Source organism: Protopterus annectens, chromosome 2.part0 (genome assembly GCF_019279795.1).
Source record: "Protopterus annectens isolate FY-2018-M chromosome 2.part0, PAN1.0, whole genome shotgun sequence".
Taxonomy (NCBI): Eukaryota; Metazoa; Chordata; order Ceratodontiformes; family Protopteridae; genus Protopterus; species Protopterus annectens.
Window position 1 is genome coordinate 1,390,855,425 of NC_056728.1, and position 13,797 is coordinate 1,390,869,221.

General features: G+C 43.8%; 1 protein-coding gene across 1 annotated transcript in view; it reads left to right on the plus strand.

The window, feature by feature from the left end:
• HADHA (hydroxyacyl-CoA dehydrogenase trifunctional multienzyme complex subunit alpha) overlaps positions 1–13,797 on the plus strand; it is a 1,198,456-nt gene that overhangs the window by 878,789 nt on the left and 305,870 nt on the right. Inside the window, exon 14 of the mRNA XM_044061612.1 lies at positions 6,923–7,009. Within this exon, the coding sequence (XP_043917547.1) occupies positions 6,923–7,009 (87 nt within the window). The remainder of the gene's footprint in view (positions 1–6,922; positions 7,010–13,797) is intronic.

The window sequence follows — 13,797 nt, forward strand, 5'->3', positions numbered from 1 at the left end:
TCTATCCATTGTGGATTCACCACTTGGTCCGCTGTAATTAGTCCAGGAGGATTCTTTGCTGGGTCAAGAATAGTATGACAGCAGTGTTGGCCAATGCACCTTTTATACTACTGGCATCATGGTGCCCAACAGCAGGGTGTAGGTGAAAGCACTAAGTAGAGGAAGGGCACTGGAAGACTGAAGACTGGCCAGCTGCTGGATACCTGCGTGACAGGATTATCCCTTAAGTGAAGACTGCTTCAGTGAAACTACTTGAACATTCACAATTGTGGTAAGTTCCTAATACAAGAGTACCTTCGCTAATTCAGTTTTTTTCAGACTACTTTATTGTGAGGGATTTTTCTGAGGATTCTTAGTTTGTAGAGTTGTATCTGTGTGCATTTTGGGGTTGCAGGATAACCAGAATACATTCCCAGTTTGAAAGATGATTGTATTGGTAATTGTTTGATTTTTGGACCAAGATGTCATTGTAGTGGAGTTGTAGAATGGCCTTAAGGACTGGTAGTTTGACAAATTGGATAGCTTTTATTTTGTATTTTGCCACAGAGTTTGTAAATTGACTGTTGCTAAGCACTTAAAGGTTGCTGTTCCCACTCTATTTTAGGGTTCTAACTAGTGATATATCAGACTTTTTTTCAAGGAGTGTGAGACTTTCATTGTTTATCCAGTGAAACAGAATTAATATTAACTACTGCGCTCATGTTCTTTTGCTAAAGATGTCAGGATTTTCAGAACAGATTGTCACACTGTGTATAAACCTCTTGCTTTTAGCGAGTACTTTTTAATTTTTTATGTTCTTTTTAGTTTGATTTAACTTGGCTTCTCACATTTTTATTGTGTTTTTTATTTTAACCTGGCAGTTTTATGCTCAGAATGATAGCCCTCATTTCCCATTATTTAGCTACTGTTTTGCTTTACATTCAGATTAATTGTTTTTATTGGAAAATCATTTATTGATGATATTTAGTTTGTGGTATAAATGTCCTGCAGTTGTAGGATATTTACATTTTACTTTTTTGTTAAGTCTTTTTTATTGCTGCTAGTTTCATTCAAATATCTGTTCTGATGTGTAGAAAGGATGATGTTCATCGTGCATACAGCTGCAGTCATAACAGATGGGTTCTCCTGCCGTCAGGCGGATCCTCGGTCGGTTGAATTCCAAAGTCTAGGTCCGGCGTCGGTTGTCGTTGCTTCTTCCCTGACGTTAGTGCGACGGGTTTAAAAGAATCAGCCAACGCCATTTTCTTCAGTCTTTCTTGCCGCGCGGTGCCTGAAGCAGTAGCAGTTCGCAAGTGCCGGTCGGCCATCTCCTGAGATAACGAAAAATATTGGAACCAAAGTAGTCTTAAAAGCTAAGTACCCCGTTGGGGAAACTTTTTCTTGCCTCAGACCGATGTCAGACAAAGTTAATAATTGTATTTCTTGTGGGAAGCAAATACCGCATAAGGATTTCCATTCCCTCTGTATACCTTGTTTAGGCCCAGACCACGACGTCTCGGTCTGTCGCTTTTGTGCTACATTCAACAAATGCACTATTAAGCGTCGGGCGGAGTTCGCCCAGCATTATTTTGGGAAAGCATTTAACTATACTATGTCGTCGGATACTCCGACTCCGGTTTTGTCTAAAAAATGCAAAGACAAGGACCGACACTCGAGGTCCGCGGCCTCTACCGACACCACGCCAAAGCCGACTCCACATGGTCCGGTTCTCAGCGTGGCACCTACGCAGCCCCTGATTACCGACGACACATCTTTGGCGGTGTCTCCTGTACCCGAAGTCGCAGGCTCCTCGGCCCACACCCTGACTACAGATACCGAAGCCACGCTTGGCATTGAAACACAGAATGTGGACAGGTCCACTAACACTCAAGGTGTCTTAAGACCTTCCTCTTCTTTCTCCATCAAGGCTTTCACCAAGTCTAAAGCTACCATGCACCCTAAGAGACCAGCTACACAGGGCCCATTTCCAGGCCCCATGCCTAAGAAACAGATGCTTAAAATGGCTGAGGATTTAATTACTCTAATCAGAGGTTCTCAGCCACCTCCGGACAAAAGACCCAGAGTGGAGGAAGATTCCCCCTCCTTATCAGGGCTCCATTATTTCAGAGCACTCTGATTATCAGGAACAGTCTTACTCCCCTTTTGAAGACTCTGATGCAGAGGAATCTATTCCTTCTGTATCCCCTCCTGAGGATTACTCATTTGGTGAAACTCTGCATACCTTAAGGGAACACTTCCACTGGGAAGGCCAGGATTATTCAGATTCCAAGAAAAGGCTCAGGGAATTTCTTTTGTTACCCCAGCACAGGCCTCTGGCTATACCTCCTGTCCTGGACATCCTAGATGATGTTTACTCGGAGGCCTGCCTTAACCCGGATTCTCTTCCTCCAGCTCCAGTTAAACCTGACCGATACTACAGGGTTCCTGACTCGCACCAATTTCTATACAAAAGCCATGCTGCTGACCTAAAAACCATCTCACAGGGGCCCAAGGGAGTTAAGGCCTCCATTGCCAAAAACCCATTGCCTTCCGAGAGAGATTCCAGATCCTTAGAAAGGTGGGGAAAAAAGGTATATACCTTAGCTACCTTATCCATGAGGGCCTTAAACTGTCAGTTTCATATGCTAAAATACCAACAGTTTCTGTTATCTCAATTGAAAAGTAAAATGTCACAACCTGAACAACCAGACATGAAGGAGTTGCAGGATTTGATGCATAGTGCAGAACAAGTGGGTAAACATAACTTACAGTGTGGTTTCGATGCTCTAGAGGCCTCATGTAGAGCTGCTGTTACAGGCTCAGTCATACGTAGGCATGCCTGGCTCAAGGAACAAGCCTTGCCTGATCATGTCAAAGCTAAATTACTAGACGCCCCTCTTCAAAAGGATGTACTATTTGAGGCAAATGCTGAGGAAGTATTACAGAAAATGGAGGAAAAGTTTAAATCAATGCAAACTGTGAAAGAATTTCTGCAGGTTCAACCCCCACGTTTTAGTAGAAATTGGCCTTCCAAAAACTGGTCCTTTCCTGCCACAGACAGACCCCAAAGAGGCAGATACAGACGCCCGAGGGGCAGGGGACAAACACAAGGCTCGTACAGAGGCAGACAATGGCAAGCTCCTACACAAAGAGGTGGTGAGGACAACTCGCAATCTTTCCGAAAGCAAAACCAATGACTTCCCCCTTTGCATGCCAACCAGGTCTCAAATGGCAGCCCCCTTAGGAGGAAAGCTGGCACTATTCTCAAAAAATTGGTATATTGTCACAAAGGACAAATGGATCCTGAACATTATAAACAGAGGCTACAAATTCCATTTTCATACCCTTCCAAAAATGAAAGGCATGCCAAACCTGCCACACAATCAAAGGGCAGAGGCACAAAAGCAAATTTCAGATCTTATAAACATGAAAGCTATTCAAGAGGTACCTACACATGAACAAGGTCAAGGTTTTTATTCCAGGCTATTTCTGGTGCCAAGGAAGGGAAAAGATTGGAGACCTATTTTGGATCTTTCCATCCTAAACACATTCCTACTCGTACCAAAATTCAAGATGCTCACTCTACAGCAACTTCTTCCCATGCTGGGCAAGGAGTCTTGGCTGGTAACATTGGACCTCAAGGAGGCATACCTGCATGCCCCAATCGGACAAAATTGCCGAAGATACCTCGGATTTCTTGCAGGTTCAACCCATTATCAATTCTCTGCATTGCCCTTTGGTTTATCTACTGCGCCCAGAGTATTCACGAAATGCCTGGCATCAGTAATTGCCTACTGCAGACTTCAAGGGATACAAATATACCCTTATTTGGACGACTGCCTGATCCAAGCGGACAGCAAGCACATTCTTCTGAAACGTCTGGCTTCTGTAATAATGTTATTAAACTCTGTAGGATACACAGTCAACAAAGAGAAATCAAGACTAATACCCTCTCGGAAGATAAATTTCCTTGGTGCCAATTTGGACACAAACACCCAGATGGCCTACCTCACGCCAGAGAAGCAGGGGCAACTAATTCAATATTTCAGAACACTGGCAAATTGCACCAGGCTGACTGCAAGGAAAATCCTGCAGGCTCTGGGATTCATGGCATCTTGCATCTTACTAATCCCATGTGCAAAGCTGCATATGAGAAAACTACAATGGTACCTAAAAAACATATGGCCTCAACACAGCCACAGTTTGGAAACAGTAATACCACTAATTGCATGTCTGCAAAAGAATTTCTGTGGTGGGCTCAAGCATGCCAAACAAACACAGGTCTTCCATTCAGCAAGCCTCAAGCAAATCAAGTCATCACAACAGACGCCTCGGACTACGCCTGGGGGGCGCACATGACAGACCGGTGCATTCAGGGCAAATGGACCCAAAAAGAAAAGCACCTTCACATCAATCAAAAAGAAATGCTAGCAGTGATAAATGCTATTACAGCTTTCAAGGACCTTCTACAACCAGGTCAGCTATTGATAAGAACAGACAACACCACAGTTATGTGGTACATAAACAAGCAGGGAGGAACACATTCTTATCCCCTATGCAGACTGGCCATGTCACTTTGGAACATGGCCATGGACTTACAAATGGAACTACAAGCACAGTACTTGCCAGGCAAGGAAAACACGCTGGCAGACAACCTAAGCAGGAATATGACAGATCCACACGAATGGAAGTTGCATCCAAAAGTTTTTACAGAAATGATCCAAGAATGGGGAAGGCCAGACATAGATGTCTTTGCCTCCCACAAAAAACATCAATTGACAAAATTCTGCTCAAGGATCTTCATCCAAAGGCCTGGAGAGTGGGCGCTCTCTCTTTCGGTTGGACATCAATTACAGTTTATGCCTTCCCACCTCTTCCTCTGCTGCCCAAAGTCCTATTGAAGACCAGAGCAGACAGACCAAAGATGATCCTCATTGCACCGGACTGGCCGAGGAACACTGGTACCCGCTCCTGAGGAGCATGACGCATTTCCCACCATGGACCCTGCCTCTAATGCCTCTTCTTCTGACTCAGCACAGCTTCAAAACTCTTCACAACTCTTCACAGTCAGCTGAAAACACTCAATCTAGCCACATGGAAGATTCCTTAGCATCGCAGCAGGCCCTGCTCTCCAAGGAGGTGCAGGATGTCATTTTGGAGGCCAGAAGGCCATCAACTAGAAAAGCTTACTCTGCAAAATGGAAACGTTTTTGTGTTTGGAATGAGAAAAAGGGCCAGTGCCCTGGAAAACTGAATTTACCTCAAATACTACAATATTTGGCTGAACTGCTAAGCAGTGGACTTTCGTTCTCCTCCATCAAAATCCATGCCTCAGCCATTTCTGCAGAATACAACACTGATCCACCTTTATTCTCTCACCCTCTATTAAGACAGTTCCTCAGAGGGGCTAAGAACTTAAGACCTCCAAGAAAACGGCGAATACCTGCTTGGGATCTTAATTTCATTCTGGAAAAACTGACTTTGCCTCCTTTTGAGCCAGCTGCCTCATCAGATTTACAATATCTGTCGTGGAAAACAGCTTTCCTTCTGGCTATCCCTTCAGCTCGTAGAGTTTCAGAACTACAGGCTCTTATGGCTGTCCAGCCTTTTATCATCTTCCATCAGGACAGAGTTTCATTACGTACCAACCCGTCCTTTATGCCTAAAGTGGTATCCAGGGTAGCTTTAAATCAGGCCATACATTTACCTACTTTTTATCCTAATCCTCAAAACAAAGGGGAGAGATTACTGCATTCCTTGGACATCCACAGACAACTGCGATATTATTTGGACAGAACAAAACCTTTCAGAAATCATAACAGCTTTTTGTGGCCTATGCGGTAGGAGCTCAAGGAAAGTCAATAGCCAAACAGACTATCTCAAAATGGATGGCCCACTGCATACGCTTTTGCTATTCCTTTCATGGCAAAACTGTACCTACAGGCATTAGAACTCATTCTACCAGGGCCACAGCCACCTCTGCAGCCTTCCTCAGAGGAGTTCCTACCAAGGATATTTTAGAAGCAGCCACTTGGAGTTCTGTGCATATCTTCTCTAAGCACTACAACGTACCATTATACTCCAAATCTAGAGCAGGCTTTGCCACTGCAGTCTTGCAGGGCATTTTGGCTCCTCCTAGCTCCACCTAGTGCCTACCACCCCTTTCTTAGCTTTGGGATTCTACCCATCTGTTATGACTGCAGCTGTATGCACGATGAACATAGTACAGTTTTGTACCTACCATAAATGTAGATGTTCGAGTGCTAATACAGCTGCAGTCCAGGTTTCCCTCCCTCCTTCCCCTCTAGGGGTCTTCTTTTATGGTGTATTTGCTTGCAACTACTGGTCTTTGATTATATTGCATTGCATTATTACATAATTTTATGTATTGCCTTCCTTCTGGGGGCACCTGACATCTGGGGCAAGAAAAACTGAAGAAAATGGCATCGGCTGGTTCTTTTATACCCCTGTCGCACTGACGGGGAAGAAGCGACGACAACCGACGCCGGACCTAGACTTTGGAATTCGGCCGACCGAGGACCCGCCTGACGGCAGGAGAACCCATCTGTTATGACTGCAGCTGTATTAGCACTCGAACATCTACATTTATGGTAGGTGCAAAACTGTACTTTCATCAGTGTAATCTATTTAACTTTTTTGTTGTCTATTTGTTTTGTCCAAGAAGGGTACGTCTGTGTGTGACAGTTCATTTATAAGCATATCATTAGTACTAGTTATATGACCCTCACCCCATGAATAGGCGTGGTTGTCTGGATACAGAGGGAAAACTATCAACCTTTAACTTGTACTTGACCTCCACATTAGGTAATTTGCAGTTGTTTAAGAGCACTATGGTGTACTTTTCAGGGAGCCCCCCCCCCCCCCCATGGGGCAGGTATTACTTACAATATACTAAATGTATGTTTTCATTCCTCTTTTTCAGATTATTCCACCTCACTGTATCTTTGCGAGTAACACATCTGCTCTCCCCATTGGAGAAATTGCTGCAGTCAGCAAAAGACCCGAAAAAGTAAGTATGAAGCGTCTGTCCTCTGAGTGGTAAATAATTCATAAAGTTGTGTTTTTACTGTCCCAGTGTAAATTCAGTGGATGTGGGCATGATGTTTAAGAAATGACAGGACATTGCTGCTGACACTTATGGGGGACGGAAGGCTGTTTCTAAACCCTGGGTGGAGGAATGTGGTTCAGCAATAGTTTTATCAGTAGACAGGATTTCATATACGTGCTGTAGTTGGAGTCACTCTTCCGTCTTGAAACAGAAAACTCTTGTAAAGAGTACTATGTGCAAGCTTCTTTTTCTTTATACTTTCAGGTGGGCTTGACGTTTCTATTTTGTCCATTCCTTAGTATGGCAATGCAACAGCATCTAATAAATTTTGTAACTTTATATGCAGTAAGAGTTGGGGTTCAGAAGTGTAAACAAAATATATTGCTGCTCATTTTTAGGCATATGGTTCCAGCATCAACTGTTACACTATGTTCATTTGAAGTACTTGTTTGTATTCAGACAGTTTCTCTTTAACATTTAAGTCTGTGATATTGGTATATCGCTTAACCTGTTGACATTGAAAACAGGATCAGAAGCTATTGAGAAGTAGGGGAATATCCAGCTAAAATCTGGACATCTAATTAGCAGAAACTTTAAAAACAAACCATCTGATGTTGTCAATATTCATTCATTCTTGACTGAGTTCAGTTCCGGTCCTTCGAAGCCAATTTGGCCATTGTACAAAGCTTGCACCAGCCAAAAACTCTTGAGCAAAGGCTCTACCCATACTGCCTCTCTTCCCATTACCCCAGATCTTGTTTGCCACTTAGAAAATTGGACTCATCAGCCAATGCTCTCCGGTAAATGCCTGTAAATTTTCTTACTAGTCTAATTATACTACTTTAAAACTCTCTAATTCCTTAGTACTTGGTGCTGTTTTGAGTCTTTATGTGAGTGACACTTTTTGAAACTTTCTAAACCTGTTTTTACCTCACGGTATTTCTCTTTTACCATTGCTGGTTTTAGGCCTCACCTTTCCTCTTACCTTTGGGTAACCCTTTAATACCATCATTGGTATATTTTCTTGTGCTGCTTTTACTTCCTTTACCCGTGTGGGTATTCTACATATACCATAATTGGTACATCTTGATATAATTTTTTTTATTGTTTCTCTTTAATAACTTCTTACTCTGGGAGACAGCTCTGTTCCGGGCTCCCATCCCTCTTCGGGCGTGCTTGCCTTCCAGATTATGGAGAGAGCTTTAGCCTCAGCAGACTCCCAGTTGGTTCTGTCTCTGTCAGAGAGCCATATTTTTGTTGCCTCTGGTTCGCAGCTTACACAGTCTAATAAGTCTGGACAGTGGGCACAAGAGCGGTAAGCTACTCTAGTTCAAGGTCCCCCCTCTTAGAAGTCCTACTCAGAACTTCCCCCTGAGGAGGCACCCCATAAGAGAACATGCAAGGGGAGGCACCTGGATTCTCCAGAAAAATCTGTCACTGAGGATATAGATTATGATGAAGGGAAAAGGGTCCCCACGATAACCCCCCTGAAGATATCTCCTTTGGAGACATCATGGAAATATTAAAACTGAGGGGGGATTGGAAGCCCTCAAACCCATCCTCTGAGGAATCTGTTTTCTTGCAAGCTTTTCATGCCTGTCCAACTACTTTTTGGGTGACCCTGCCTGCTGATGCACTAATCAAATTGATCATTCAGTGAGCGTGGAAGGCTCCTGACACCATAGAGCCTATTTCTTGGAGACCGGATAAGGTTCTTTCAGCCCCGGAGGATCAGCCACATTGATCTAAGGGTCTAGCAGTGGATGCCATGGTAGTGGCAGTGCCCACCAAAAAGGAACTCACCGAAGAGAGCAACTATCCATCCTCTTAACCGAGAGTCACGGATGATTGGGAAATGGGTCTTTGCTTCAGTGACCTTCACTATTCGGTCCTTGAACTTGTTGGCACACTTCACTAGACTCCAAAGTGATCTTATAACTGACCTTTCAGACACCTTAGCAGGAGCACTGTCTGACGAGTTTCAAAATAAGGTTGCCTCTCAGCTTGCCACCCTGGAGTCTATCTCTAATTAGTCTAGTCTATGCGGCTTATTGCGCATACAGCCAAAGGGATGTGTAGAGCAGTGGGTACAGGTGTTGCCATTGGGCTCCATGCCTGGATGTACTTGTGTGATTTTGCGGACCCCTTCAAGTCTTCCTTTGTGAGCACTCCTGTTGATGCTACTTCATTGTTTGACCCAAAAGTTAGAGACACCTTAGGCATTTCAATCAACAAAGAAAAATCACAAATCTCACACACAGGACCTTGAATTCATCAGAGCAAGGCTAAGTACAGTACCCTGTATGGCCTCTTCCTCATCACAGGTTGTTAAAGCTAAGATTGCAACTTCAGATGATCCTCTCCCAAGACAAAGTTCCTGCTCCTCTGATGCTACAACTTCTCGGATCCATGGCAGCAACAATAGCATTAGTTCCCCTAGCAAGGAATCACATGAGACTGCTTCAGTGGCTCTTAGCATCACAATGGTCACTTCTAACTCACCCAATGTCCCATCCTGTCTTAATAACAAATCGCTGCAAGAAGGATTTATCTTGGTGGATGAAGCCAGAAGAAAATTTATGGAGTCGTCCCTTCTCCCCCTCTTAGCCCAAGGCCATAGTGACTGCAGACATTTCCCTGATAGGGTGTGGGGGCGTTTTCTAGGGAAAACCGTCCAAGGCACGTGGTCCTCACAAGAGGCCAATTTGCACATCAGTGCCCTAGAACTGAGGGCAGTGCTTTTAGCATTGCAAACATTTCAGTCTGCCCTTCCTTCAGGGGCAATTGCTATCCAGTCAGACAACATATCAGTAGTCTGGTATATCAACAAACTGGGTGAACCAGATCCTGCCCTGTATGTCGGGAAGCTCTAAGAGTTTGGCAATGGGCAATTGCCTCCAACCGCTTTCTAATAGCAGTGCATATCCTGGGGAATTCCAACATGATTGCGGACAAACTAAGCAGGTGTATCCTTCTACCTCATGAGTGATCTCTCATTCCCAATTTAGTGATGAAAATCTTTCATCGATGGGGTCAGCCTTGCTGTGACTCCCATATACCACAAATGCAGCAGCTACTTTACCCTAGTCCCCCCTCGCGGGGAGTCCCTGAGAGGAACACTTCTTTACAATAGGCCCCCAGGACTACTTTATGCCTATCCCCCTATTTCTCTAATTCCCCAGTTTCTAAGGAAAGCCCAACGGTTGAGAAGCAAAGCGATTTCTCATTGCCCCTTATTGGCCCCATCAAGTCTGGGTTTCCCTTTTTTTGGTCTCATCTGGTTCACCTACCCATGAACTCTGTATCCAACTCCAGACCTGCTACCTCACCCTCAGGGCTTGATGCATCCCAGCCTTCGACATCTCAAGCTGACTGCTTGGTTTCTCTGACTGCAGTAATTGCCAGGCAAAACGACATGTCCTCCCCAGTGCAGAAGATATTTCTGGCTTCCCATAAACTGTCCACCAGGAAAATTTACCTAAAAAAAGGAAAACATTTGCTGTCTAGTCTGATAGAAACGGCATTGATCCTTTCTTGACACCAGTTGATAAGGTCCTGGAGTACTTGGCCACCTTATTTCAGTTGGAACCCTCAACGTCTGCCATTAGAGTTCATCTAGCTACCATTTTGAATTTTCATAACTGTTTTCGTGATCATTCATTGATGTCTCATTGCCTTTGCAAAGTTTTTCTTAAAGGTGCTCAGCATTTGAAACCCTGTTTCAAAGATCCGATCGTGCCTTGGGATTTGACCTTAGTCTTACAATTCCTAGTTTGTCAGCCCTTCGAGCCAGCAGCTACTTGTGACCTCAAGTTTTTATCTTGGAAGACCTTTTTTCCTAGTAGCTTTAGCATCTGCTAGGAAAATTTCAGAGTTACAGGTTTTGTGTGTGAGCCATCCGTATATCATTGTCCATAAAGAAAGAGCATCACTCAGAACCAATCCCTCCTTCCTTCCTAAAGTGGTATCGGAGTCCAATATCAATCAGACCATAGACTTGCCAGTTTTCTTTCTAAATTTTTCAAACAAAGGGGAATACTGGTTGCATATGTTGGAAGTCCACAGACAATTACATTTTTACTTGGACAGTCAAAATCCTGTAGATGGTTAGATCAACTATTTTTATCCTTTTCAGGTACCAGGTTGGGCAAACCGGTTTCAAAGGTGACTGTGTCAAAATGATTAAGATACTGCATTACCTTTATATACAATCAGAATAAACTCAAACTACCAACAAAAGTTAGAGCTCATTCTACAAGATCTGTTTCCAGTTCAGCGGCTTCCATTCCAGAGCTTCTATGGAAGACCTATGCGCAGCTGCAGTTTGGGCTACCCCACATACCTTTATCACTCATTATAAATTAGACATGGTGTCCAGGGGGAGAGCATCCTTTGGCTCTATGGTGCTCAGGAATATCCTTTCTTAGGGCCGCCCAGGATCTAAAGTAGCTGGGGACTCTGCCCCATCAGTCAAGAATTAATGAAGATTGACAAGATCAGATAAAGAAGTTATGTTCTTACCAGTAATGTTCCATGTGTTGTTTATCTTCATTCATTCGTGACATCTCACCCTCCAGCCCCCTCCTAGAGACTCCTGGAGGTTCGGAAGTAGTCCTGGGATTTTTTTTTATAGGGTTGTTCCTCAGAATGGTAGGCAAACTTGATCTGAGGTAATGGGAAGAGCGGTAGTATGGGGTAGAGCCTTAGCTCGAGAGTTTTTGGCTGGTGCGAGATTTGTATAATGGCGGAGTCTGTTCCAACCAATCGGTCAAGAATGAATGAAGAATGACAACACAGATGGAAGGTTATGGTAAGAACATAACTTTTTTACACAAGTCTTACAACTTCCAGTAGGAATGTGGGTACTACTCAGAAACAAGTTTAAAAACAGAGCAATAAAAAGATGGAAAAATGCATGCATATCAGCAAAAAGACTAAAATCTGTAGACTTTAATGAACTGTATTACAATATTCTGCCTCATTAGGTCATTTCTTTTTTGCTTAAGAAAAAGGAATACGATGTGTCCTTTTTCTTTAAATTATTATAACCATCAGTGTGTTGGTTATGTGGTATGGTTGTCCGTGTACTTGATACCCTGAAAAGTCATGTAATGAGGAGATTCAGAAAACTGATTGGCTAAATCAAGCCTGCAAATAGGGACCTACCTCCAAGAATAGGGACATCCTGTGCAAGGGTAATTTGGGCTTGAAAATAGAAATGTTCCTCTAAGACAGACAGTTCAGAGGTCTAGGTATCAGGCATTTCTGCTCTTGAGTACTCGTAGCAGAGCTGTGTAATACTGAGATTTCGTAAGAGTCAATTTTAAAGATTTCAGACTTGGACTGCACCACTTTTTGTTATTAGTATATTAACTGCGGGGGTGGGGTGGGATCTGTGACCTAGACAAGTAGAAAGAAATAATCTGATATTGTTAATCCTCATTCATTCCTTACACGTGGGTAGTCCGTTCCGACCTCGGAACCGAGCTGGCCATCTTCCAAGCTCGCTCTAGCCACAAACTCTCGAGTTAACCTCTTACCCAGAATTCCCCTCTCCCTGCTACCTCAGATTTCGTTTGCCGCTTCGCCATTCAGTCGTGTCAAGCCATTGCTCTTGAGCTAAGTTACTTTACTTATTTTATTACCTCATAAATGTACCTTTCTTCAAGGAAATTTATTTCTATAGTTGTCTCTTACCCTATCGCATCTAGCGACTCTGTTTTCTAAGTGTTTACCCTCTTTCTTACCTTGTTGGTATCTGTCTTACCATCATTGGTAATCTCTCCCCTCATACCTTCAGGTATTCTTTGTACCATAGCTGGTACTCTACTTTCCCTTTTTCTTTCCTTCAATCTGTTTTTTTTCCTCTCACCTATCATGATAGAAAAGAAAGGATGTCCGGGTTTTAAGAGGTGTACTAGTTGTGGCCACAAGTTACCTACTTCAGATGCACATGCCTTATGTGTGTACTGCTTGGGTGAATCTCACTTAACTGTCGACCCACATTGTGGGATTTGTAAAAATTTTTCTTCCCGGACACACTGAGAGGAAAAACAAAGTTATTCTAAAGGGTATTATGAAAACCCACTTTACAGAGGCTATTTCTGGGTTGGAGGCTTCATCCCCTCCTAGCTCCCATAGAACGAAAGACTACCCAAAGAAGACTAAGTCTCTTCCTTCGTTCCCCTGCGGGAGACCCCCAGGAACCGAGACCAAAGAAAGTTTAATGGTCTTCTGAACGGACTCTAGCTCCGAGGCTTTCAGAACTGAGACCTACAGCTACGAAACCATCGGCACTGACTCCTACTATGGCACCGAGTGTGCTTCAGACAGCATTGGAACCGATGAGCTCCTCTGCTCAGACCCTTTCACTGGCACCGACCATACAGTTGATTCAGACTAGGGTGTCAAGGGATTTCTTGGTGCCTGTACCTTTTTCGGCACCGACAGTGCTCTCGGCATTGACTCTCCAGTATGTTCCGAGTACTCCTTGGTCGGTGCAGATTCTCGGCACCGACTACGGTGCCAACTACTGCTACGGCGCCAACCTTGTAGGTGCAGACTCTGTTCTTGGCACTGAGAAAACTCTCGGTGCAGACACCAATAGTACAAGCTATTACAGCACCGTTGCCGTCGGTGCAGACACCTATCCTACCTGCTGTTACAACTCATTCTCCTTTTAAAGACCCATTTGCGGGCCCTCAATTTACTCCATCTCTAGATAGACCTGACTCCCCATCAGCTATGTT